General features: G+C 43.9%; 3 protein-coding genes across 3 annotated transcripts in view; 2 read left to right on the forward strand and 1 right to left on the reverse strand.

Moving 5' to 3' along the window:
- Window positions 1-18,300, forward strand: part of WDR78 (WD repeat domain 78) — a gene marked incomplete at its 5' end in the record, with an annotated part of 18,517 nt that extends 217 nt beyond the window's left edge. The window contains 15 exons of the mRNA XM_026854342.1: window positions 407-563; window positions 1,436-1,626; window positions 3,639-3,748; window positions 3,960-4,116; window positions 5,544-5,683; window positions 6,805-6,963; window positions 7,394-7,585; window positions 8,864-9,111; window positions 10,490-10,576; window positions 12,298-12,449; window positions 13,450-13,607; window positions 13,810-13,931; window positions 14,622-14,720; window positions 15,372-15,598; window positions 16,374-18,300. Coding sequence (XP_026710143.1) covers window positions 407-563; window positions 1,436-1,626; window positions 3,639-3,748; window positions 3,960-4,116; window positions 5,544-5,683; window positions 6,805-6,963; window positions 7,394-7,585; window positions 8,864-9,111; window positions 10,490-10,576; window positions 12,298-12,449; window positions 13,450-13,607; window positions 13,810-13,931; window positions 14,622-14,720; window positions 15,372-15,598; window positions 16,374-16,668 — 2,494 coding nt within the window. The remainder of the gene's footprint in view (window positions 1-406; window positions 564-1,435; window positions 1,627-3,638; window positions 3,749-3,959; window positions 4,117-5,543; window positions 5,684-6,804; window positions 6,964-7,393; window positions 7,586-8,863; window positions 9,112-10,489; window positions 10,577-12,297; window positions 12,450-13,449; window positions 13,608-13,809; window positions 13,932-14,621; window positions 14,721-15,371; window positions 15,599-16,373) is intronic.
- Window positions 18,301-20,583: 2,283 nt separating this feature from the next.
- Window positions 20,584-22,507, forward strand: INSL5 (insulin like 5). Its single transcript, XM_026854138.1, has 2 exons — window positions 20,584-20,988; window positions 22,242-22,507. Exons 1-2 carry the CDS (start codon window positions 20,724-20,726, stop codon window positions 22,478-22,480), a joined length of 504 nt encoding a protein of 167 aa, XP_026709939.1. The 5' UTR covers window positions 20,584-20,723; the 3' UTR covers window positions 22,481-22,507.
- Window positions 22,508-22,564: 57 nt separating this feature from the next.
- Window positions 22,565-25,414, reverse strand: TCTEX1D1 (Tctex1 domain containing 1). Its single transcript, XM_026854139.1, has 3 exons — window positions 25,355-25,414; window positions 25,134-25,258; window positions 22,565-23,658 (listed from the first exon to the last, which is right to left on the reverse strand). The coding sequence occupies exons 1-3, from the start codon at window positions 25,389-25,391 to the stop codon at window positions 23,455-23,457; spliced, it is 366 nt and encodes a 121-aa protein (XP_026709940.1). The 5' UTR covers window positions 25,392-25,414; the 3' UTR covers window positions 22,565-23,454.
- Window positions 25,415-26,596: the final 1,182 nt, after the last annotated feature.

The raw sequence follows: 26,596 nt of genomic DNA on the forward strand, positions 1-26,596 counted from the left end.
GGGGCGGGGGGAGGCGCGGGCCGGTGTCCGGCCTGAGCGGGCAGCCGGGGCAGTGTAGCCGGCCCCGCGGGCAGATGCCGGCTGTGCCTCTTGCCCTTTTATTAGTTCCCGTTTGTAAGCTTAGCCCCCGCCAGAATCAGTAAAATGCCTTTGGGGGTTTTATTTTAGAGTGGGCACTGCCCCCCACCCCTGTCTGCCTCGCTCCTCCTTATCGCCGCTGAAACTGAACGGAGATTTTCGCAAATAATTAGAGTATTTCAGGATTATCAACCTGAATGGTTTAAATTTAAACCGCGGTTTCAACGAGCGGCTTAAATTTAAACCATTCATGAAGTTAAGCGATAAGTAATTTAGGGTTTGTATTTGGTTGTTTGCATTCTGTTGACTGAAACCTGACTGATTTCAGGGTAAGGCGAGGATCAGAAGCGAGTTCAGGCGGCCAAAGACGAGCGAGCATCCTCAGCAGTGTCCACGCTAACAGAGCAGCGAGTTGCAGAAGCCAGTCTGTGACTTCTGATGGCAAAGCCAGGGGGTCTCTCGTGGGTAACACGCACGGCGTGCGGGTGAGAAGCCATTTACGCTGTCACTAAAAACTCTGAAACGTGAGTTGTTGCGGAGGTTTGTTGACAGAAAGGAAGTGGGAGAGGGAGGAGGAAAGAAAAGGCATGTCTGAGGTTGAAGAGCTGTGGAGAAAGAGAATGACCCAAGAGCTTAATCCATTCTGAAAGGGAGATGATTAGTGTCCAAAAACAATCTGCAATAATAATAATAATAATAATTTAAAGAATTAGACTGACAGCTCCCCTCCTAATCTGAGAACTACGTGCTTTCAGATCTGAGATATATTGACTGTAGCACCACTGTGTCTTTACCTAAAAACCAGAAGATTCCCGTAACATAATCTGAGAGTTAAGGACCTTACTGAACATCTTCTTACAATAAAATATTTTGAGCAGTATAATAAAAAACCCCGTGTAATTATTTCTGTAATTGCTTTTGCTGTACTGTTAATTTGACAGGAATAGTTACAGTCCATAAGCCACTCTCGGTACTGATTATAGAATAAAAAAGCCAGAAAAGACAACAGGGTTGACCATGAAGGAGAAGTGGCTCTGACAGTGAGACAAACACAGTTTTTGCAGGTATTCTGTAGCCATTCCTATACAGACAGTTCCAGAGAAGTCCCAGGCAAAGGTGACAGCGCTCTCAGGGCTGAGCCCCGAAGGGAAGGTGGGAATGCAACCCCCCTCGCCCCTCTCCTGGGCTATATTAGGCATCATCTGCAGAGAGAGGTTATTTATCTGTTCTGCCACATTCCTGCCTGGATCAGAGTCTTCTTTTTGTTCCAGATGAGATAAAACGTTGCAAGTGTCATCACTATCGCTTGTTTTGGGAACACAGTAAAACTATTATCATAATTTAAATATTTCTTCAGGTTTTTGACGATGAGGGAAAGGACGTGACGCCCCGTCCGCTCTTCCATTCAGATCCCACTGCAGCTGTACCCAGGCAGGGCAAACTCTTGGCATCAAGCTCTTACTTCGGGGCCACAGGATCTGGTTTTCTCTCTTCTTTTTCCACCCATCAGACATCAGGAGTGAACGCTGTTTTAGGTTTGCTCTCAAGGTGAGTCAATACGCTGTCTCTTAAACACTCTCACGGAGTTCCTACCCTGCAATGGCCACACATCTGGCTCTTCAGAGGTTGGGAGCTGGAATAACTGTGCAGGGTTAATAACGATATTGTGTTGCCAAAATACAATAAAAGGAAATAAATTTCCTTTAGATTTTGAGGAACGGTAACAAATAGAATGAATGGAATTTGTCAGTGCTCATGACTGTGCCATGCCAATACATACACGTGAAAGCAGACTGCAACGCACACTTCTGTGGTATTTCCCATTTTATTCCAGTTCTCCTTCCTAAACCACATTTTTTTAATAAAACATAAAAGAATGGCCCATTTTTAGGGATGGTGACGAATACCTCACAGCTCAGCAAGGCAGACACCCAAACGGCAGGTTTTGTAATGGTTGGGCCTGCATAAAAATTATGATGGAACACTCCTGTGTGACACAATGCTGCCTTAAAGGTAGAGGAGTTGTGTTCTGGTTGTCTGAGCAAGGCTGTACAGAGGCGAAGGGGCATCTGCACCTCAATAAGATACTCTCTACCTTCCCCAGCATGGTTTTTTTTTTTCAAAAACTGGAATCTATCAGTACCTGCTTAGCTGAGGGTATGGAAAAATCCTCTGGAAACAAAAGGTTTGATTTCAGCAGAGAGTTACATGTTTCTTTTAAAGTATTTTGTCAGTTTTAATGATACTTATTCAATACAGACAACCCTCTTTAAAAACTTGACTCTTTCAGTTCAAATATCAAAATATTGTTAACATAGTAAGAATCCTCTCTTTTAAACTAATTTAAGCAAGTTACCTCTGTGTGCATATGTGCATCCATTTCAAAAAATGTTCTTCTACAAAAGCTTCTGAATTAAAATTGCTGAATTACATCTTTCACAACTTACTGGATTTCATTTACAAACCTTCAGTACAGAGGGAATAAACGAAGTCAATGAACTCGAGCCATTTTATGTTCAGGCTGACAAATTCAATTAAGTCATGGAAAAGAAGGTAAATAACTATTTGTGTTTCAAATGAAAAATAATGAACCACATTGCTTTATCCAGTGGTGTGTACACATCCAAATTGTATGGAGAGGAGATGCTATTTGTTTAGTCAAGGGGACTAGTAAAGTCAGCACTGGAAAAAAATGCGAGTTAAAGAAAAGCATTATTTACTGTTTTCTTTGGCAAAGTTCATGCCGTTGTGATTTCTGAGGAGAATAGATTGCTCTTTAAGAACTATCTTTCTGTCCTGTTTCCTAGGCTGGCTATTAAAAAGGATCATCTCAGAGGTAGGGATAGTAACCAGGAGCAAATATACACAAAAAATGCCTAAAAAATACAAAGTATCACCTGAAAAATAAACGCATCCTTTTCGGAGACAAGCCCTCTTCGTTTAAAAGACAAAATGAAATCAATTAGTTTTAAATACGAACCTTAAAAATTGTCTTTTTCCCGTGCCTTTTGTCTAATTGTTCACACTTAGCTTTTGAGGAAGCGAAAAATCTGCTCGCAAACCTCCCAACGGTACCTAAGTTTTGAGTTTTACTTCTAGTTATCATCACAGCTATCCCCTCTATGAACCTTACCTGTTTTTTGTTAACAAGCTAATCCCTTCAACCGAGTTTCTTGTGCGTTTCAAAGCCATTTCAGCACATGCAAAGCACCAAAGGATCTGGTTGAGAGCAGCCCTGTCTCTGGGTATGTGTAGCCAACGCCTCCCCTTATTATATGCTAAGAAAATCTGAAAGCTCAACAGCTTCTTTTCCATCAGCTATTTAATGCCTCAGGATATGCTGTCAGAGGAATTCTTCCTCTTTAAATCTTTTTTAAACCATTTCATTATTTTCCTTCCTAAGCCTTCTGTGAGTTCTTTCGCGACGTGAGCATCCCTGTATGTGCTCTTGCAGTCTTCTGTGGCTGATCCTGATAACAGTGCTGCTATTTTTGTAGTGCTCTGCTGACTGACATCTGGACTCTCACACACTATTTCTGCTTATTTCTTTGTTACTGAAGGACGTATGGAAGCAGCAGTACTTCCGTATCAAACGCATCAACAACGGAGTCCATACTAGACGAAATAGTAGAACCTGGCTCTCGACAAGACACAACTGTTAGCTTATCTGGTAAAGAACATATGCAGTATAATTACAGATTTAAACTGGTCTTTGGAGCACTGTGATTTGTGAGACACCGCAGCACATGCCTGCGAGATGCCCCACGCTTCAAAGCAACCCAGTGCCTCACAAGTTTTGGCTTTTAGCTATAAAATACTTTGACTGCTTTTAAATTTAGAGCAGAAAAGGTTTCTCTTGTTAACCCCATCTAATTTTTCAGACGTGCAGGTGAGGCGAGAGGAGATAAAAGAAGAACTGACAAGAGAAGACTTAGGGAGGAGAATGGATATTTACCTCACAGAGACGGAAATTATCTGGATATTGGCTATGCCACCTGCTGTGGTGTCCGTGGAATCAGAAGATGCTGGAAGAGTTCAGTATGTATGCTGGTCGTTGCGTACGTGCCTGTAGTATGCTCAGCACACCCAGTTTCTGCTGATTACAAAGTCCTGACCAGGCTGCTCATGTGCAGGTTCAGCGTTCTGACTGCTACAGTTGATCATTTCACCTTTGTTTAAAGCTGTATTGGGCCTGAGTCTCTCTTTTGACAAGACAGCCCGAATTCCTTACAACCCCCATCTTGTTGATCAAACTCACCCCCTCTTTTACTGATCCATTAAGGAAGATTAGCAAGAGCAGGGGATGGTGACAAGAGAACACACAGAGGATGGGGGAAAGAAAAGATGAAGTGTGGTATATCTGAATTACACAATTTAATTTTAATGGAAACACTAAGAAATTGCAAACCTCTGCACTGACTCTTGCCTGTAGCTTCTTTACAGCTAATCATTTATTAATGACAGAGATATAAGCACACTAGGCAGGCCTTGGCTTCCTCTGAAGCTCTTCACAGTGCTTCTAGCTAGCAGAAACCTCACCCCACCGCAAGCGACCTTGCCTGTTAAAATACTGCATCTCCCCTCAGTGGCATCTAGTGTTTCCAGTTCAGAGTCTCCTCCCTGGACTACCATGAACTTTGGTAGGGAGTTAACCCAGAACACCCAGTTTTTTGGCTTTCTCCCAGGAGCTGAGTGGGACAGAGTGCAGCAAAGTTCTCTCCTTGATGGATGTCAGACTGAGACACTTGTCACACAGCTTTTGGAGACGTAAGCCCCAAAGCCTGAGATGCAGCATAGTGCAGTTGGCAAGTCAAACAACTTAGTTAAGGGAGTTTTTCCTGCTAGTATACACACAAAGTTCACGGTAGGACTCCAGCCCCCCCCATCTGTGAATCACAGTGCTGTGATTTTGGGGGAGAAGGAAGAGGAAGAGCATCCTCTGAATCAGACTTAGCTGGTGTACGCAGCACATATTGCCAACTGTATGGGAAGAGGAATGCTTCCTGAGCACAGAATATATCTAGGTCTGCTGTTAGAACAGTGAAACCAAAATCATAGAAAGCATTTCACAATTCCTGCTGACCATTCCTACAGAACCTGAGGGCTGGACGAAACAGAAATGTACTAGTTTAATTTTTGTCTCTTAGATTCACTCACAAGCGATGAGAGCTACGTATGGCTGAACTCTTGAGTTCCACCAAAGTGCAAAGGTCATTGGAGTAGGGATTTTTGCTGCCCTACAGGCCATTTCTGGTTTAGAACAGCATCCCCAAGTCAGAAATAGCTGCTGAAAGATGACACATAGACTGAAATAAAATCTAACAATCCAAAAAAACCCCTGAAGATTAAATTTACGGCATGGAGTAAGTATCCTCTCCTGTTCAACTTGAGGTTAAATACACCGAGAAGTTGAATGCAAGCGTTTTTCAGAAAGTCAGCGTACACTTTTGTTTTTTACCCCCAAGGGAGCGGAATAGGATTTATGTTGACATTTGCAAAAATAGACCTGGCAATGATCGCTTTGTAGAAAAAATGATGCAAACCATTAACGGAGCCGTAAAGAACAAGGAAGTGCAATGTGACAAAATCATCATGGAAGATAAAGGTAAGCTTTCTGAGTACCGTGTAGGAAAGGCTCTCATTTACTGGCACTGTACCCTTGGCAGTTGGGTTTATTATTGCATTTAGTTTATTTATTAAATATGTATTTGGGAAAACTAGCATACAGCTAGATCGTGGGCCTCAGAACACTCCCCACACACAGGCCAGATACTGAGGAAAAGGTTTTTTTCTTTCCTCCATCTCTAAGCAGGAGAAGATGTTTCCTCACCTATCATTTCCAGAGCTTTCGGTTCAGACTAGTGTGATTTGCAGTGGCCTCTTCTGTCCCCTCTAAAACTCGAACATTGGTACTGGTGCGCTGTATCCATTGCAATAAAATAGTCATGACGTAGCTGGGAGCTGCTGTGTCTCTGACAGCAGAGCTGCTTCTCAGGAGGTAGAACTTCACTTAATACGCAGCTACACTCTTGAAATATGAAAAGACACACTTCCCTTTTTTCCCCTTAACTTTGCGGTGACACCGGTTTCTATTTCTAGTTGCCATAATGCAAAGAAGAAAACCTCTGTTACGAGATTTAAAATCTTGGGGAAAGCAGAAAATCTTGGCAGTCTCACAAGATAGATGCAATTTTACAAAATGTTCAACCTCAGTGCTCTAAGAAAATTACAGAGGAGTATCTAGGTTTTAGATGTGCGTGCTGAGCTTTGCCTCACTACGGACATTTTTTTTTTGTGTAGGAGGCCAAAGAAAACTATGGGGAATGCTGTTCTAAACATTTTTCCTTTGTGTTTGCTAGCGTATGTAAAATGAGTGGAAAAGAATAAAGGGAAAATAGACATGAATCTGATTTGTAAACCTTTTTCTTGTGTGCCTTGAGCACCAGCAAGGCTCATTCCAACCACGTTTGAAAAGCCGAGCGCACAAAGGCGAGGCTGTGGAGCCTTGTTTGGGGGGGCGGATGGCCCCTCCGAAGGGGAGCCACGCACCCAGAAGACCCCGGTGCAGCTGCGGCCATCACAAAGCAGCTGTCACTACAGCCTTGTGTGCCCCTCTGCCCAGCAGAGTGTAGTACAAAAAGTAAATCTCTGCTCAGCTGTACATGGTCCTTTATGATAATGGATCAAACCAAGAAACTTTCATAATAGGGTGTTATTCATTTCTAGGGCTGATGGCCACTTCTTGGGACTTGTACGATTCATTTAACCCGTCAGAAATAAAACCTGCACCAAAAGCAGAAGGTAGCAGAGCTACGACTGGGAAAAGCAGCAAATCTCACACACCCAAAACCCACAATCAGACTACGTCTGTCTCTTCTGACAGAGGTAACATTTTTCCAGGTTTACATTTCTTCCATGTTTTCATCCTCCTAAACCATACGTATCACTGTGTTGTGTGAAGAAAGTGCTTGGTCTGCCTGTCTGGCACTTGAAAGAGAGTTTGCTAAAGAATCTTGTACAGTGCTGTCAAAAATGATCTTAAATAATCCATGACAAAGTTTGCTGGTACTAACTCACTTAGGACAGTAGAAGCAAAACACTAACTGTGGAAAATTCCAGAAGTATCTCATCATACTGAATATTTGAGCAATAAAGGAAAACAAAGCAAGAAAAATTAATAGTGGAAGTATTTTTTTATGATGATAGCTTCTTCTATGATTTTTGCAGGTGGAGGAGGAGGAGGAAAAGAAATCCCCCCCTGACTTTTATGTATTATCACGTTAAAACTCTTTTTTCCTATATTATTTGTTGTCAGACAGCACAACTTCTACAATGATTGCGGAAGGTGCTGTCCTTGCCAGAATCCACAAAGAGGAAGAATGCCGTTCAGAAGCTATATTAACCTCAGAAAACTTTCAGCAGGATTTATTTTTCATGGAGAGGATTCTAATGGAGAATATTTTTCAACCCAAACTTGCAGCTTATCGGCAGCTTCCTGTCCTTACAGGTTTGTTTCTTACTGGCTGCCCCGTTTTCAGCACGAGGCTTTGCATGGTATTGAAAAAGTCATGAAGTTACATCCCTCACTGAATGTTTTTACAGACAATAAGTCGTTTAAGAAATAGATAAAGCAGGAGAGAGTTTATGAGATATCCGTGTGAACTGTAACAGCCATCCCCACCATACTTGGTGGAAGAATTGAATAAATGAGTTCTGAGCTGGCTCATCTCCCTTTATCACCTCAAACTGAGACTTACTCAAAATATGAGTCAAACTTGTTTCCTGACAGTTCAGATAGATACAGATTAATTCTGATACTTCTCCAACCATTCTTTGCATTGGAATGTCTTTTACAGGTTTTTTTACAGGTTTTTTTCTAAGGAGACTGATGGTGAACAGAAGTTTTAGCCTGATAGACGTTCAGTGTCTAACACAAAGCACATTCACTGCAGGCTGTAAGAGGCATTACCTGGACCCAAGTACTAAGTAGTATTTTACCTTTTACAGGAGTTCCAAGTTAACACAGGGATTCACTAAAAAAAGGCAGAGCCACACTTCTTTTATCACATCCTACCTCTGTGTGTGATAGAGTATTTCAGTTTCTCAGGCAGTGAACCTGTTACATTCTGTCACTCTTCAGGAACTAGCTGTAGTTGGAGCAGGATACTGGCCTGGAGGACTTTTGTTCTGACAACGTGGCAGTTATTGTGTTCTTGTTTTGTTAACAGTGATCGGAGATCAATCTATGATTTGCACATTACGTAAAATAAAGGGGTGAGTAAACAAAAAAATACTTAGCAAATGGAGTCTAAAAATATGCTCTATGCTTAATTTTCTCAAGCAATGAGCAATTTATTCCAGCATCATGTAACTTAGTTACAGTGCGGCAGCATCAATGCCCAAATGTGGCTCTTTAAAATTTGGCATCTAACTTGAAAAAAATCCCTGTTTAAACAAATTTTTAAATATGAGAGAGTAGAAACATTCCTGGTGGGGGGCAGACATAAATTCCCAAGTTGTTGCTGGGTAACTAAACCCACTCATTAAACACCTGGAGCATAACTGGCACACTACAGCCTGATCCAGCCCCCTTCTATGTCCCTATCAATATTTTAGCCACAGTTTTAGAAGTTAGGATGTCTTAAGTCCTCGCATCTTCACTTTTTTTTTTTTTTTTTCCTGCAAAATATTTGCCAAAAGAGCAAATTTTTCTTCTGATGTGAACGACTGGAGTTAGATATGTGAAATGTTACTACTCAGACTCTACTATATTTGTGCATTTTAGACCCCGGCGTTACAACAGACACTAGTGGTACAGCAGCAGCCAGGAAAGAAGCTAAACACGGGGAGCGTGACAAGGAAAAGAAGAAGGAAGAGCAGAAGGAAGGGTTCATTGAGCCATCAGTTCTGTCAGATCTCAAGGAAACCTCAGAAGAAATTGTACCTCCCCGACTGGAATGGCTGTGGTCATACATGTGTGATTTAACTAATGGTCACAGCGTGAGCACTATGGCTTGGAGCAAAGCAAACCCAGTGAGTTAACAAATCACTGCTTCTCGGCTGTTTACAAAGTGGTATAAGCAATTGTTGGTGTAAATAAATTCCTGATGTTGATGTACTTTGTTGGGAGGGATGTCAGAGTGATGGATTCCCCCCAACAGTCAGGTAGGTTGCCTTTGCATCCCACGCTGTATTTTGTCCTTCCACATAACAATATTGCTGCATTATTCTACAGCTTGGACAGCTGCACTAGGCCTTTCCTATAAGTGTATCACAACAGCTTTAACTGGTCCAGAATTTAATTTAATTGGTCCAGTTTACCATGGGCAGTCACCTGAACAACAATGTTAAGATAACAGACTTGGTCTGTTACAGAACTGGAAGTTGAAATGTAAACTCCTACCATTAAACTTTATCACCATTGATGGAGTTTGTTCATGATGGTTTAGATACCACATCCTTGTTTCTAACAGTAATTCCCAAAAAAGCAGCATTCATCAAACTCTTTAAGGGTGAGATGCATAAAAACCAGCAGAGGTTTCTGTGCAGCTGGCCCAGGTTTATTGAATACTGTTTTGGTGGGGGTCAGAATGACTCTGCCACCTCCACTTTCAGAGCAATGCAAGGCTCAGTTTTTTCCAGCAGAGTTCTCCTATGGCCACAACAAAAATAATGAATGGAAGGAAGGTAAAAAGCAGGTGGAGATGAGAAACATAAAATCAATAAGAATTCCCCAAGGGAAAAAAAGAGAAAAAATAAAGACCATTTTGTACTATTAGTACACCAGATCCCCAGATATTTTAAAGTTGGCTGCATTTACAGACTTCAGTCTTAAGACTTCTAGGGCAAACAAATGCCTACTTTTAAAGTGTTAGTTTCACAAACGACTTGTCGTGTGTAGGAAAAAAAAAATAAAAGGAGTTGAAGACTGAAGTCTTGCTGCTGTTTCTTACTTTTGCTTATGAAAAGGAACAAATGGAATTCACTGGACTCACTGCAGAGAGCTAAAAGCTCAGAGTTTGATGTGGTTGCTGAACCTCCTTTTACAGCTAATGTTGAGAGAGAGAAGTGGAAGTATTATTACCTATTCCATTAAATACTGCACATTAAAATGTGGTTATAGAACAATGTATATTCATCTCTGGAAAGAGACATTATTTTTATGATGGCCAGGGAGGGGGGACTGCAAACACAACCGATAGTGGCTATGAATGCACTTTTACTTGAACCAGTTTCCAGTACTCTAGAAATTCTGAAATTGTGTTTTTCTTGTGTGTGACTCTACTTGCCTATGACATGAGCGTTATTTCTCCAGACTTAGCTCTGAGAGCAACTGTTAGCAGAAAGCTGCCTTTTAAAAACATACGACTGAACTTCAACTTAAACTAAGATATATGTGTTCATCTTTTAGGATCTTTTAGCTGTTGGTTATGGAGCATTTAATTTTAAAGAACAGAAGAAAGGCTTGGCTTGCTGTTGGTCACTGAAGAACCCCATGGTAATGAGCAGCCAGTTTGTTTTCCTTCAATGCCTTTTTCTGCTGTACTATTTCTGCTTTATTTATTTCCCCTTGCCCGTTTCAAAAAGCAAGACCTAGCCAGTAAGGTTGAATTTGCTAGCCCAAACCACACATTTCTGGAAAATTGATTCCGACTGCAGTACCTAGCAACGTGCTTAAATCCCGACCCAAAGGAAGCGCCTGTAGGAAGCAGTTTAGTTTCTGCGCCCGCCCGTCCTCTCAGTTGACGCTGAGCGCCGACTGTACTGGTGGTTTGGTAACGTGGACATCTGTTCACAGGAACTAAACTCACTGCACACAGGCCACCAAACAACTAACAGATGGCTACAGCTCTCGGGTAGTACCAGTCTGTGCGAGGCAACTTAGCAACGCAGATCTTGGTAGCCCGTTTCCAATCCCTACGATGACCTACCCAAGACTGGAAATCTATTTTGTTATTACTCTGGGTAGATCCAGGTGTGTAGAAACTGGTTTTTAGACTGGCAAAGTCTTGAGCGCAGCAAATGTGAAAATAAATCCATTTATATTTTGGTTTTCAAAATCTACAGAACTTTTGTTCAATAATTCCAAACTCTCATTACAGAGAACGTATGTATTTTAAATTTAAAAATTATCCTTTCCAATACATTTTCTATTGTACCATGAAATTCTGTTAGGCTGAAGGAAAAAAAAAAAGTATATAATATAATTATCTAATCTAACTTCTCATATTACTGTCAAAAAGACAGTAGATTTTGTAGATGTAACATTTACACCTTTACATATCCCTTTGAAAGCCGATCCTTTTCAAACTATCCATTAAAAAAAAAAAATGTTGGAAATCTCAGCTACAAAGTAACACAGTAAACCCCATCTGATTGCCTTCAAATTACACAACTTCAGTTTGATTTGTTCTACAAACTTCACTTGGCCAAAACTGTGTATTAAGCTAAATCACACAGCGTTGAGTCTTTGCATTATTAATTTAAATCATGCAGAGTTGAGTCTTTGCATATTTATCACATTAACAACAATCAAATACTCTAATTCCCCGATGTCACCATAGTCCCCGACATCAAGAAATAAGACCTGGCACACACACTGAAATGCAGTTCTTTGCAAACTAACGCTCTACTGTTTCCCATTTCAAGAGCTTGGTGCAGTGACCTTAAGGATTCAATCTTACAACAAGAGCTGAATCAGTTCTTTGGTTACATGCAGAAATCACATGAAAATCGTGGTTTACAAATTACCTGAAGGATGTTAGATTGCATTTTATCTTCAGCTAAGTGCCCGTAATCAGAAAGGTACTTACTTTCATATTACAAGATAGCAAACAACCAGATAAATTTTCTAAAATGCCAAGTTTGTTTTAAAAAGAAAAAAAAAAAAAAGAATCAAAACCCTCACACTGTACTCACACAGCTGAATCTTAGGGAACTTGACTTTTAGGTATTTCGTTTGGAGTAGGCCCATCTAACTTCTTTTACAGTGTCATATTTCAGCACAGTCTTTATTTTTTCCTAATTTTATCAGTTGCAGAAAGAAATAAACTGAACCATTTAGAATATAGCACCTAATTTCTGTCTAGAAGTAGCGACTGTGGTCATCAACACTCCCAATTTTCCGGCAGAGCCTGACAATTTAGTATCCAGTGCTGAGAAGACTGGGGTAAATTAAGAAACTAACTGATAACATTTTTGTATTTTTCTACTGGTCAGTGGCCAGAGCGTATTTTCCGGTGTGAGCATGGTGTTACTGCTTTGGATTTTTCTACAGCAAGCCCAAATCTTTTAGCAGTTGGAACGTACGATGGTTCTGTCGCAATCTATAACGTACGGAGTTGTAAGGACGCCGCGCTTTTGGACAGCAGGTGAGGCTGTGATTTCCCCATGATTCCTCCCAGCCTGGTCACATTCGAGCAAATAACAAATTAAAGAACAGCCACAGCTGAGGGAATAGTAACAGTCTTGGTAAGTAAGGCTTGTGAATGCCAGGGATGCCATGCAATTTTTTTCCATTTTCGGCTTTTGTCAGTATCCTCCAAGTTTTGATTGGAAATGCCTACATAAACAATAACCTCAAATACTAGAAGTTTCTGGAGCAAAACTACTGACACAAAAATTTATGACAGTGCATAAATGCCTGGAAGGGTCAGAGTGAGCCAGCCAGGCTTCTCCCATCCACCTATTCACACTGATACAGCCAAACCCTCGGACGCTGCCATCACCCTCTGTTCTTATTTCTGTGGTAAATGTTTACACACTTTAACACCACTGCTCCTTATGAAACTCTCTGTGCTGTTACTGTGCACATAAAGCGAGTTCCTCATGTTGGAAAGGTGAAACAAACGAGTACTATGCTCTGACTTCTTAAGAAAATGCAGCAAGTTCCCACCATGTATCATTTGAACTAACCAGGACAATCCTGCCCCAGGTAATAAATCCTTAAGGGAGACCAGTGTTAGGCTTTGGTGTTTTCTCACTGATTCCACTTGCCCAAAACGGAGAGAACATCCGAATAGGTGAGGGATAAGCAGGAATTCAGAAGAGAAGGAGAGTGAGGGGGTGATCAGGGAGACATCTGCCCTAAGGGCAGCTCCACAGGTGCAGACTGATTTCATGATTCAGGTATCGATGAAAGGTGTGTCAGCAGATAAACAGTGCCCTGAAACTAAATATCAGACATGTTTGATAAAAGGAACATTTTCCTGGAGAAAACAGCCAACGTTCAGATTTCTTTTTTAAAGAAAAGCTAAACACTTCTGTCATTGAGACTTGATGTTTCTTACAAAGTGGAAGGCTGATTATTTTTCAAATATACTGTCTTGTCTTTGTTCATGTATGATTTATCACGTGCATCTTTTGTCCCAGGGAATCCTCAAATAAACACACGGGTCCTATATGGCAACTGAGGTGGGTGGAACAGGACAGAGGGGCAACAGGAGATGGCAAAAGAGAGACATTAATCTGTATCTCAGCAGATGGCCGGATAACCGAGTGGCTTATACAGAAAAGACTAGATTGCACTGGTAAGCATTTTCCCCTGCAGCTTTTCTGCAGAGGGATAATACCTGAAATTGCAGTTGCTACATTTTATTTCAGGTGACATTCTTTCTACCAGTTATCATACTACACAAAACATTTAAGAGCTGTTGAGAATTCCAAAGCAGCATGAGTTATTCATAGCACTGTCACAGACCTGTTTGACAAAAACTCTTGCTATTTGTACAGATCTGATGAAAATAAAGCGAACAGAAAGTGAGAAGAAAAAATTACCAGGTGGGAAAGAAAGGAAAAAAGAAGTTCTGATATCTCAACAGGCAGCTGGAATGTGCTTTGACTTTCATCCAAAGGTAGGCTCCAAAAGTCTATCCTGGCTAACATATTATCCAGGAAAACTGTGCAGCAGGGGTGAGATCCTCAGCTGGAGCTGCTTTAATATGCACTAGCCTGGCACTTGGCATTGGTATTTACAGCATATTTAGTTCTGAAACAAATTCCTTCTTAGCTAATAACAGTTTCACCCAAAATGGATCATATGTAAACCAAACAAGTAATCCCTCTCTGTGAACAACGCTGTCACTTCAGCCGTGTTACTCACGTTTGCTTTGAGCCAGATCCTAGGGCAACTTTCCTTTGCGTGTTGGTCAAATCTGTGAGAAATTGACTGTGCAACATCCCCTGAGTCTAGGACTTAGATGGCCACACTTCTCTTTATCCAGCTGAATATTTAGTCCACAGAGCACCTGAAGAATTCATGCATTTGCCAATGTGAATTGCAGAAAGTCTGGGATTTTCAGCAGTCAAAAAAATCACAGCATCTGTTCTGCATAGATGGAGAACATCAGGACGTTTGGCACCGCTCTCCGTACCCCCCAACACCTCAGCAGCACACCTGCGTGCAGCCCAGCACACAACATCCTGGCCATCCACCTCTGTTTTTCAGAGGACTGTCACTGCCAAACCCCTCCAGTCCTTTACAGATTTTTAGAGCAGTAATAAATAGATTAATCTAACATAGGCTTCTTTTACCTTTCTTTCAGGATGCTAATTTTTATCTTGCTGGAACAGAAGAGGGTCATATCCACAAGTGTTCCTGTTCATGCAGTGAGCAGTTTCTAGAGACGTACAGAGGCCATAAGGTGAGTGATACATAGAAAAAGTAACGACAGCAGAAACTGTTCAATTAAGGTCACAAATGTAATCGTTTCTTTGCTTATTTACTAAGCAAAACATCTGCAACAGAAGAAACGTAAATTTATTTTCTTATATTAGGAATAATTTCCCATAGCATAAAGCGTCACAGTCGTACAAGTTTATTTTCTACACTATAAAGTGGGGATTTTTTAATGTAATTTATTAAAGCTTGTATTATAAACTCTTTTAAAGCTTTAGCTCTGGCTTTACTTTAAGGAAACAATCAGTAATCTGGTTGTCCTGCAAACCAGAGTTAAACAGTCTTACCTCTGAAAGACTGCAGAACTTTAACAGCACCTCTTTCTTTGAAAGTCTCTGCATCACCCAAGAAGCTGCCCTTTCAGCATTGGCTTCTCATAACAGCCAGTGAAGGGACAGAATCAGCCAAATGCTTTTTATTCCTAAGACCTTCCCTGTCTTATCACATCTGCTGCATCCTAATTTCCTACAGGTGCACGTAACACAACGCTGGTTTTGCTGGTTTAAGGGCAGAGGATGGTCAGGGATTTTGATGAAAGGTCGCTTTTAAAAACCATCCTGTGAGGCTGTAGCTCTCTGGACTAACACAAACTTCTTGTTTCTCCCCAAACACCAAGGGTCCAGTGTACAAAGTCGCTTGGAATCCCTTCAGCACTGACACGTTCCTAAGCTGCTCTACAGACTGGAGCATTATTTTATGGCACCAGGATTCCCAAACGCCCGTGTTAACTTTCACTTCCATCCCTGCTTTTGTTCATGACATTATGTGGTCTCCAAAATCAGCCTTCGTATTTGCAGCAGTGAATGAAAGCAGAGTAGAAGTTTGGGATCTTAGTGTCAGCACGTAAGTAATTACTTTGCTCAGAGATTCTGAAACTTAATGGCACAAAGACTACACGTTATTGCCTAATGGGTATTGTTACCAGATCATGACAGCTCCATGCCATTTGCTTGCTTAGTTATTGCCAGTGTTGTATTTTGAAATACTTTTTCTAAAAGCAGATGGTAGTTACCAGAGAACTGTGATCATAAAACAAGGAGCTGGATGCTTCATGGAACCGATAAAGGGTGAAACTGCCTTTTTTCTGAAATCACAGGTTCTACCACTGCCATAGGTAAAAGGAAAAATAACAAAACTGAGCTGTAGTACTTTGGACCTTTTGTAAGGATAAGATGGTCAGAAGTTCTCCTACCACGTTTTCCCAGTGGTGCACACTTTATGCGCAGCTTAGTTAATCCCTAGCCTTGTACTGTTGGCCTGTACTATTTAGTATTAGTGACATCATAAAGCCTGCAGTGGAGTAGGAGGCCCACCAAATCTTGCAGGACCAAAAAGCAAATTATTCATATAATAAAAATATTCACCACCCCCACCCCCATATTAGGCAACAGGACAGATTTTAGGCAACCAGGATACTGTCGTTAATAGCAGCTGGGATTTTTGTTCTGGAAGAGACCAAACAAAACACTGCTTCATTTCTTAGTTTTTGAATTAATCTAGAACATAACAAGTAAAACATGCAACATTTTCAGGCCTGCTTTACTGCTCGACTTCACAGGATAGTACCCTCGGGCAAATGCATTCTTACCTCTTAGTTCTTGCCTCTGCTGGATTGCAGCTTGAACCCCGTCACCTCTTGCTTGGCCAAGCCAGGAGCAAAATTCACGTCTGTCCTCTTTGCCAAGACTACCGACTGCCTCCTGGCAGGAGACACTCAAGGGGAAGTCAGTGTGTTTGAGCTGCACAACCTGCCTGCTCCCCCCAGCGATAAGGTACGACTCACTGGGAGAAGGTGGTGCTCCTCAGAGGCCCACATGCTTGGCTGCTACTTCGTTCCTCAGAAAGGGATTTCTGCTAATAAATACCGAAATAGGTGCAATCAGACACGATTCCATAACCCGGCTGAAAGCTGAGGTGGTTCCTGCTCTCCTTCATGCCGTACCCCTAGAAACTTGAGGAACAGGTAAGTCAGTGTCAAACTTCAGGTTTCACTGGATCGCAAATCCAGAGGTTGGCCACAGATGGGTTTGGGAGAGGCACTGGGGCAAGGGCAGGAAAGTGGTGCTTCCTCCAAACGCGGGGACACACATAGCAGGACGCCCTCACCTGCTGAGAAGGCAGGCACGACCTGCCCTCTCCTGGCCACCTCCAAGATAGCCTCGCCGTGGCAGCAAACCCGCTAGCCCTCTGGCTCTGCACTGCCTTCAGCCCCGAGCACCCGCTCCTTACCCCACTGAGGGCTGTTCCCTCCTAGCTGACAGGCGAGGATTTGACTTGCCCCAAGACTAGGTTCCGTTCCGATCCTACCATTGCACAGATTCCCTCTCACCTGCAGTGTACAAGGCCAACTGGGCATCCCTTCTCTGCGTTTCTGCATAAATCTGGGCTAATTTACACCAAAGCCCCTGCCGGGTCCAAAATCCTGACGCTACCCTGGGTACCTCCAGGATCTACCTGCCAGTGGCCTGTGGCCCCAAACTGCGCTGCTCCCTCTGTCCTTCCAGCTCTGAGCGAGTAGCTTTGGCTTTATGGGACTTGGCTTCCCAATCCGTAAAGCAGGCCTGGTACTTCGTGAAACCCCTTCGGAGTTACAGGGTGCGAATCACTAAAAGTTGGAGAACAAAAATGCCGATGTTGATCTAAGCTTCATTCTTAGGGTATTAAGCATTAATAATTCACAATTTTTAGCACATTTTAAAATGCGGGTAATTACCAGCCTCGTTTACTAAGTGCTGTAAGCCATCAAAGATAGTTTCTTTAAAAACTAGAAGTGAGGCCATTGTTGCTAAATTTAGAAAATAAAATTATTTTTTTTCCTACAAATCGCCACGAAGCAGCCCAAGTCCTCTGAGCAGAGTTCTTCTGTTAATAAGAGTACAGGGAGAATTTTCTGGCTATGTCGCCAGAACAGGACTGAAAATATCAGTGCTCAATTTCACAGATTTTGGGCACGTGGCATAAGTGGCCACTGAGTCATGGAGCCTCGTTAGCACCATCCATCTTCTTCACTCCCCTTTCTGGTAACAGCAGGGTCTTCCTCAGCTTAGGTCTGCACAAGGCTCAGCACGACAGGGGCTATGCTACAACTAACGCTAAGGGAAATGATCACTTCGCGGGCGATTGGACCGCTACCATACGTGTATCATCTTGAAAATTAATTCCCTTCATAAACAAGATATACATTTGTAATGCTGCTAAGCGTGGCGCTGCACATGCCACCCAGAGGCCCGTTTTCAAGGAGCACTGTTAGAGGGAAGCACAGTATTAACAGAATTCCCAAGCAGACAGTGATCCGAACCACCTTCACCTGCTTTCTGGGTGCTCGTTGCACAAGCAGTTCTGTTCTCAGTTCATCAACAAGGATTTGGGATCACTGCATGTCTTACACTGCAATTACACTCTCATACAGCTCTTTTTTTCCCTCTTGTTCTACAGGTTGATACCTTAAAGGACATAATTGGTCCTGCTGTAGGTCTTTAACAGCAGCTACACGATTGCCCTTCTCAGCTGGTAAACAGCAAGAAAAGATTTATTGTAGCATTAACATCAACTGTTTGTTCTTTTTCAATCATTAAAAAGTTTCTCTTTGAAACCCTACTGGTTAGGAACTTCTTTCAAATGCTGTAAATCTCCCCCCTCATTAGACAAGGCCTTCCCTGTAATACCAGTAAGAAGTGTCTCCATAGTGTTTTCTCTTTGGGTTTTTTTTTTCCTCCAAGGTCTCTTCTCCTTGGGTTACTCAAAGAGCAAAAATGCCAAAGTCCTTACCTGATGTAGTCTGTATCTCCCCTGTGGAATCGTGTAGTAAATGACCGTCCTTCTGATCAGAGCCATCCCATCTGTCATCCCACCCACCACCGCTGGGGCTGACAGCCAAGCTCTGAGGGGCACCGAGGGCTCCTGCGACCTACAGATCATCTCACACCAGGCAAAAGCCAAGACCCACATTTTCAACCCCCCAACAAATCAGGATAATGTAAAATCGCAGTTTAAATTCACTCTGTTCCACAATGACACTTTTCAGAAAGCTCCTCACAGGAGCTAACAGGGTGGTCCCAGAGCAAGGATTGACTTCTGCAGCTCCAGCAGCCAGCTGTGCATTTTTGGGGATCTCACCACCTCCCCATGCCCAGCCCTGGCAGCTGGAAAGCTGCTGGGAATGCTTGCTCAGGCCACACTGGTTGGAAGCAGCAGTGCTCAGCTGGCTAAGCTGTCTTTTTGGGGGCCATTTCAGAAAAAACAGCAAAAAGCACCCAGCGAGCCACCGCAGGGTCTCTGAGGATTCTCAGAGACTGCTCACTGGAAGATGGAGCATCGCTACAGAAGAGTAGTCAAGACTACGATCTAGGCTTAGGCCTCTTGCCTGGGAGCGCAGGAGGGCCGCCCGGCGATACAAAAGCCTGGCTCTGCCTGCTCCTGACAGCACAGTGGAGCGAGACGTGTATTTTATAGATACAGAACGTTCAGACTCTCTCATTAGCCTGACAATAAATGTCCGACATTTAAACACATCACTGAAGTTAAAGATGATTTGTGATGCATTAACATTCACTTCCTTCTGCGTTTGGCACATTTTACAGTGAACATGCAAGCTTACCCTTGACATAAAATTAATCTTTGTGCATTTCAAAGAAAGACACACATTAGGGTGAATCATGTGTTAATCATTATTACAAATCTGAACAAAATACACCATATATTTTCCATCGGTGGTTATGACTGTTTACTTACCGATGGTACTGGTAAAAAATGAGCTTTCTGTCAAGGCTGTAACACATCGTAATTCACCCTGCACATCGTGTAAACTAATTAACTGTAACATTATGGTGCTGGAAAACACTTGTGGTGCTAGGAAGTGCTAAAGATCTCCAAAGTTCCTCATGTATTTTGTTCTTAAGCATGGAATTTCTGACCTCATAATTGTCAAATTTTCTCCTTAAGGCATTTTATTGCAAGAACTTTTTATAGACAGCAACTGTAGCCAACAACATCCCAAGCAATAGGAAGGGACTTTTCTCCTAACTGATCTACTGGTCCCAGAGCAGAGTTAACACGACTCCACGCTACTTTGGGGAACCCACTTCTGTCTTTCAGGTAGTACCAAGAGGAAAAGGATGGCCAGGATGCCGATCTGGAGCTCTTTTGTGTCTTGTTTAGAGACTCTCCCTCTCTTTTCCATGCCTTTTCAGACAAGGGCCATACCCACAGGCCTCGCTGCAGGCTGTGCAGGGGCAGTAGAGTTACTCCACTGGATCGAGTGGCTGTGAGGCGAATACCTACGGACCCGAGCTGTCAAACAACTACGCTGCTCTGTACAGTTTACTACAGCTTCAATGCTCTGTGTGCTGGGGGATCCACATCCTATCACTCGGCACACCAGGAATCACAGTAGGACATTTGGAGGCTTGGAAGCTGATATTTGCCACAAACTCCCCCTTAGTACCTGGTTTTCTCGTGGGCATGGGACCAGCAGGTTCCTCTAATGTGTCCGCAGTTGCCAGCTTGACCAGGGAAGGCAGCAGGGGGTAATGAAGAGTACACAACTGCCAACATCACTGGAAGGAGCTAACTCCATTTTAGTTTGGCATCACTCACAGAAAAAGCCCCAACATTGCTTTAACTGTGGCAATGGGCACAACTGGGCAACAGGCTACGGAAGCACAGCTGTGTGGGAAGCACACAGAGACAAAACCCATTATCTGCAAATCATGTAATAAACACCCTTTCACTTCTGCAGAACATACACATTAATGGCATTGATCTAAGCCTGTACCCTATAAACATGTTATACTACACATGTTCCTACAGTAAAGCTGTTATACCGTCCTAAGGAGTCTTTAATACCTGACCAAAATCCCAAAGCACTTAAAACACTACCGGAAACAAGCGATTAACTTGTTTTTAGCAAACATTAAGTCATCCCCAGAACGAGCCCTTACCCAGCGGAGCGGATGGGCCCTCAGTATAAATGAGAGGATTTCTGCCAAACTCCCCATCTCGGCTCTACAGCTCCCTCCTGCCCTGCCAACACCCGGCCTGGGCGTGGGGCCGCTGCAGAATGAGGGCTGCGGTGCTGGTGCTGGCCTCGCTGGCTCTCCTGGCCACGGCCTGCCAAGGAAGAGGCGAAGGAAACACCGTGAAGCTCTGCGGGAGGGACTTTGTCAGAGCCGTCGTCTTCACCTGCGGCGGCTCCCGGTGGAAAAGGCATTTGACTGATTATCACTACCTGTTTGGTAAGTACTAATTAATGCATTACCTTTATTAATGTATTAATTAATGCCTACCTCTGAGGGGATTTGGAAGCACCCGCTCACCTGCGGGCTGTACCCCAGCTCCTGCCACTCCCCCAAACAACACACATCTCTGGCACAAAGGGCTTTGCTCTGAGGCAGCCAGCGAGCTGCTGCAACCTCAGCTTGCTCGGCTGAGCTTAGCGCTGCATAAAAAAAACATTTAAGATTAAGGTTTCCCAAGTCAACCCAGGAACGAGAAGCGAAGCCCAAGGCTGCCACTGAAAATCTGTGTGTCGTGACATTTTAAATGTCAGAGACAAGCTTGGCGGCAGTCAGTGCAAGTTTTTTTTTTACTCTTGATCTTCAACCGCTTTCCCCACTAGAAACCAGAAACTTTATTACAACTTAAGAATATTATAATTAAAATATGTTGAATATACACTCTGCAATTTAAGTAACTTCACATGATGTTGTATATATTTATATTTTTAAAGTCAGAAAATTCAACCATTACATGCACTGCTAAAAACCTGTACTCTTGATAGCTTAAAGTAACTAGAAAACATAAAATAAATGAGGCAGATGACAGGAACAGAGGCTTTCTACACTCTCAATGCAGTAACATCTGCCTGTTTTGAAAATTCTGTTGTAGTAGCAGCTTTAAACAAACATAAAAAGCCATGCCACCTGCAACACGCTACCTGAGTCTGTTAAAGGAGAAGAAACCCCTGCTGATAAATTAAGCTAGAGAACTACCGTACCTTTGTAAACTCCACAAGTTAGTGCCCAGGAGTACTGCAGTACTTAAATTATGCTCAAAATTCACATGTGTTTTAAGCGGGAACATCCAGGAACTCTGAAAATGTGGGGTATCTGATGCCTTAACATGATACCTGCATTTCAGGAAACCCACAAGCAGTTCCAGAGTAAAGTGCTGGTCAAGTACCACCAACACACCAAATAATGGTTTTACTCTTCAAAGCAAATACATCAGTGTAAGACTGATAAGGCAACTATTCCTCCCAAGAACACTCTTCAATATAAATCCATAAATTACTGGGTTTTACATGTTAATCACAGAATGTGTGCATTGCATATCTGTTTTAATATTGCCCTGGTGGGAAGTTGGGGATTTGGTACATAATACTTTCAGCTCCCCGGCTGTAGGCTGGTCTGTCTTTCTAGTAAAAATAAGTATCACTGCTCATGATTCCATGACTTCTAATTTTTAGCTTCTGATTTTTATGTGACAGAGAGTGAAAATCCCATGCCCTTCTCAGAAGAAAAAGGTTATGCTGACTCCTCAACATACACAAACCAGAGGCTGGAGACTGACACTGAAGAAATCCACAACATCAAGCCCGAGACAGAGCGAGACCTGCACCGCACCAGGAAAACATCTATGCTAAAAAAGCGCGAAGTAGCCAAGTTGCTTACCACATCCTGCTGCAGCATCGGCTGCAGCGAGAGAGAGATCAGTTCCCTATGCTAAAAGGCAGCAGACGCTGATGAGGTTCAATGTCACAGCCTTCATGCATTAAAATAATCATGACCACAACGATTTCAGCTGTATTCTTTAATTGTAGCTTTATTCTTTGGAGTACACTAGGGAGTAAAATCTGAATGTTAAAAGTTGCAGTGCAAACCAGCCAACGGCTGCAGCGACAGTTCAGGTTGGATTGTCTGGGTTCCACAAAGCGTTTACAGCAGTTAAACTTATAGTCACGACTATTTCTTCCCATCTAACTACTGTTCTAGTTTCAGCTTTGCACACAAAATGTAATAAAATAAGCCATTTCAAACACTATGGGGCTGAGCTAGTCTTCTCCAAGCAGAACTAACCACTTTCTCTGGGCCACCTTCTCTGTGACCAGGGCTTTTTCTTGGGGCTCTGGGGCAGGCAGGCCAGCCCCCGGCGAGCAAAGCTCTACCCTTCTCGCCACAGAGCACACCCAAGATAACTCTGGGCCCAGCAGGAAGGTTTGGAGGGATCCCTCCATGCCCTAGGCAGGGCAGGGTGATTGCAGCACCGAGCTACTGCAGCTGGACAGGACACAGCACTTGTCTGCAACACAGCGTGTGCACAGAGATGACTCCACAGGGCCTGACAAACCTAACTGCCCACAAACAGGGATAAAAATGTTTTTGTTTTACTTTCCCAAAATCCCGCTGTGGTTTCTACTTGGGGATCATGTAGTGAGGGCAGATTCAGGGAGAAAAAAGTATTACAGGGATATTCGGTTCTCAAAGCAGCTAGAATCAGGTGCAAAAAGGCATTTCACAGAGAATCACTTCCCACAGAAAGCTTTGAGAAATACAGTTATTGCATTCACTGCCAAAAAACTTCTGGGAACCACATTTCAAAACAGGTGAAAGTTGCCTTGGTCCTTCACAGCTGTTTTCCACAACAGGAACAGGAAGAGTTAGGCTGAAGGTTCACTTCTGCTGTGAAACTTAACTACCTCCTTATTCAAAATAGACAGCATAGACGTTTGCCAGAGCAAAGAGCGAAGCGTTCTTGAACACATACGACGAAAACGTATCGCTCACAGGATCCCACAGGCACCTGCTTGCGATCTGCATGCTCTGCTCATTCAGCTGCCCAATATGTGTCACCACAACAATCTTGTACCTCGGTATCATAACGTCTTTTACCCGAGCTTTAATAACCTGCAAGAGAAAACCACGTTTAGACACAAGTGCTGAGCTCTCTTTACAGGGGATGCTCAGGGATTTGGCTTTCTGGGACAGACAAGTGCAAGCACCGCAGTACCGAGCCCTTGCAAGGACAATCTTCGAACTGCAGCATTCGAAACACCTCCTGCAAACTCCCCCAGCCCCACCGACAGGTGGCTTGTACACCGCTGTGGTCGTTTCACAAGAGAACCAACACAGCCCTCTGCTAAAAACAGGCACACCATCCTGCTGGACTACAGAAATGCCAGCACAGATGTTAAGGAAGGAATTGCTGTATGTGAAGACCACATTCTCCTCCATGTGCTCTCAGTTACCTTATGATTACAGAGGGGAAAGGAGAGCAGGCAGCGTGGGTTTTTTAATGCTGTTGAGCTCTTTGTTATAAACTGACTTCTTAAATTTGGCTGCGTCAGAGTTTTATTTAGCAAGCGGCAACAAGCAAAACAGCGCTGGGCGGCCGGGGAGTCTCCTGCTCCAACAACGGCCCGCACCTCTCAAGGAATTTTGTCTTAATTTTATACTACAAAGCATTGCATATTCATTAAATGCCTATACATATACATTACCTAACCCCGCCTACTCCCGCTGTGTATGGTAATTAGCTTATCAGTCTTTTACGCTTGCGCAGAAGCTGTCAAAAATACAGGTAAGGGTCTCTAAATTATGGGCGGTGGTCGTCTGGGATGAAGGCCGCAGGTCCTCCTCACAGTGTACTTTTCACCCTTGGCCTGGAATGTGATGATCCACCAAGTCTGCAGTGTCCTTATCAGCCCAGGCCCAGCAGTCTCCTTGAATAAGGAGATTTATGGTCGGGAATACTCCCTTGTCGGCTTCATTGGGCGTCTGCAACTCTTCACACCTCTTTGAAGTGCGGATGCTCCTTCTCTTGTTGTTCACCCCCCCCCCTTTCTTCCTGTCACCATATACACTTATAATGTTTAATTCAATTAAACATTTGCTGTTAGTATTACACAACACACAATAGTTCGTATGACCGTTTGCTTTTCTGTTGTCTTCCTACTGGATTTGATGAACTGGTTTGCTACCTATGACACTCTTCTGGACCAAATTAGGTGAAAGAATAAAGGGTCAAGGTAGTGTCTCCTCAGCAGTTTAACTGATGAGGAGCTTGTACATGCATCCCCACTGGCCTGGTTTGGAAAGTTCTGATACGTGCTTAAAAGTTACTAATGGCATTTCTGGAGGGGGCAGTCACAGCATGGAGATTTTACTGAACCGTGTGCTTGGCCACCATTGCTCGAACAAACCTCATCCTTAACCTCGTATAAACCTGCACATGCCTCAGAGCAGCTCCTGACGCATATTGACGCCTTCCTCCGGCATTTGTTTTACACTTTATATTTAATATTTGGGGCCCTCCCCACCCCGACACCCCGTCGAGGCCTCGAGCACAAAATGGCCGCCTCGCGCCTCCAGCACGGCGGTACCTCAGCCACGTCCTTCGCCATCTCCCTGCACCGACCCGGCTCGTAGCGCTGCTCCCTCAGGTAACTCCCCAACACATCCTTCAGGATATCATCCACCACCGCCACCGGGAAGCGTTTGGGGGGACCTGAGAGGCAGGAGGTGAGTTTAAAGTTGTGGGTTGTTTTTTTTTTCCTGAGGGAACCCCACCACCGCGCTGAAGCCTGAGTTCCCTCAGACTTACCTGAGCGGGGGTCTCCGCCGGCCGTGCCGCCATGCATCCCAGCACCGTTGCTAAGGGCTGGCCGCCGCGTTCCCGCCCAGCCCGAGCGGGTGTCGCCGCCATTTTCCGCTTCCCCCCCCCTCCTTCCATCTCCCCGCAGTCTCCATGGCTCCCCGTGGCCTCCCCACAGCTCCTTTATAATCCTCACGGCTCCTAAGGGTCCCTGCAACCTCCACAGGTCGCCGTGGCTCGTGTCTCCCCACCTGTGTCCCGACGGTCCCCCACACGCTGTCACCACGAAGTCGGTCTCAAATGAAACCTCTTAGTTTGAAATTTTAGAAGGCAAGGCACTCTGCAGTGCAGCGCTGCGTGAACGGAGGAGGGGGGGGGATCAACGCTAAAAGTTGAGCCTTTATATACCTTAAAGACATAAATATGTATAAAATTTTCCAAGAAGTCTCCACCTTTCTGCCTGTTACATTTGCGTCGTGCTGGCGTTGCAGATTTACACACGCACGGGGGTCTCAGGTGGTCGTTTGGGGAGTTAGCCCCCCCCCCCCCTACTCCTTTTTCCTTTTTATGATCACGAGTTTTTTGAGAACAGTTTATTCTCCTTGGATGTTTCCCAACTCCGTTGTCCGGCCGAGATGATCTTTCTTATCCGCCGCCTTTGAGCATTTCAGCCAGGATGTATCTGTGGTCAAAGCGAGGGTGTTTTCTTTGTACATTTTAATCACTTAGGCCTTGTTAAATGCAAAGTTAAACACTGTTTGATAAAACGATTTCTTAATATTTAAGGTATAATGGATCACTAATGGTTACAGGCCTCAACTTGCCGGCACCAGCTGCTCGCAGGCATCCACAGGTGCCCGTGGTCCCTTGGGATGCTCGTGGACCCCACAGGTCCCTTCAGCCCCCCTGGGTACCCCCCTGTGCCTGCAGTCCCCCCTGTCTCCCCATGGCCCTGACGTGTCCCCGTGGCCTCCACGGGTCCTCCTCATCTCTCACGAGCTCCCACAGCCTCGGTCCCTCATGTCCCCGCAGCCCCCATGTATCCCCTCGAGCTCCATCCGTCCCCATGGTCCCTGGGGATCCCCACGTGTCCCCACATGCCACCCCCGACCTGTCCCCAGGCCGGGAAGCTGCGCGTAGCTCCAGCAGCGATGACATTTTGGGCTGGGGACACGGCAGCCCCTGACACCTCAGCCCGGCTCCTCCGGCTGCTCCTGCACATGCAAGCAAAGCTCACTCGGACAATGAAGA

This window comes from Athene cunicularia (genome assembly GCF_003259725.1).
Source record: "Athene cunicularia isolate RWA chromosome 8 unlocalized genomic scaffold, athCun1 chr8_part1, whole genome shotgun sequence".
Classification (NCBI taxonomy): domain Eukaryota; kingdom Metazoa; phylum Chordata; class Aves; order Strigiformes; family Strigidae; genus Athene; species Athene cunicularia.

Coding starts and splice junctions, on each gene's coding strand:
- INSL5 (XM_026854138.1), top strand. CDS start 20,724: ATGAGAGGATTTCTGCCAAACTCCCCATCTCGGCTCTACAGCTCCCTC. Junction 20,989..22,241: donor TGATTATCACTACCTGTTTG/GTAAGTACTAAT, acceptor TTTATGTGACAG/AGAGTGAAAATCCCATGCCC.
- TCTEX1D1 (XM_026854139.1), bottom strand. CDS start 25,391: ATGCATGGCGGCACGGCCGGCGGAGACCCCCGCTCAG. Junction 25,259..25,354: donor CGGCGGAGACCCCCGCTCAG/GTAAGTCTGAGG, acceptor CCTGCCTCTCAG/GTCCCCCCAAACGCTTCCCG. Junction 23,659..25,133: donor TGGCGAAGGACGTGGCTGAG/GTACCGCCGTGC, acceptor TTTCTCTTGCAG/GTTATTAAAGCTCGGGTAAA.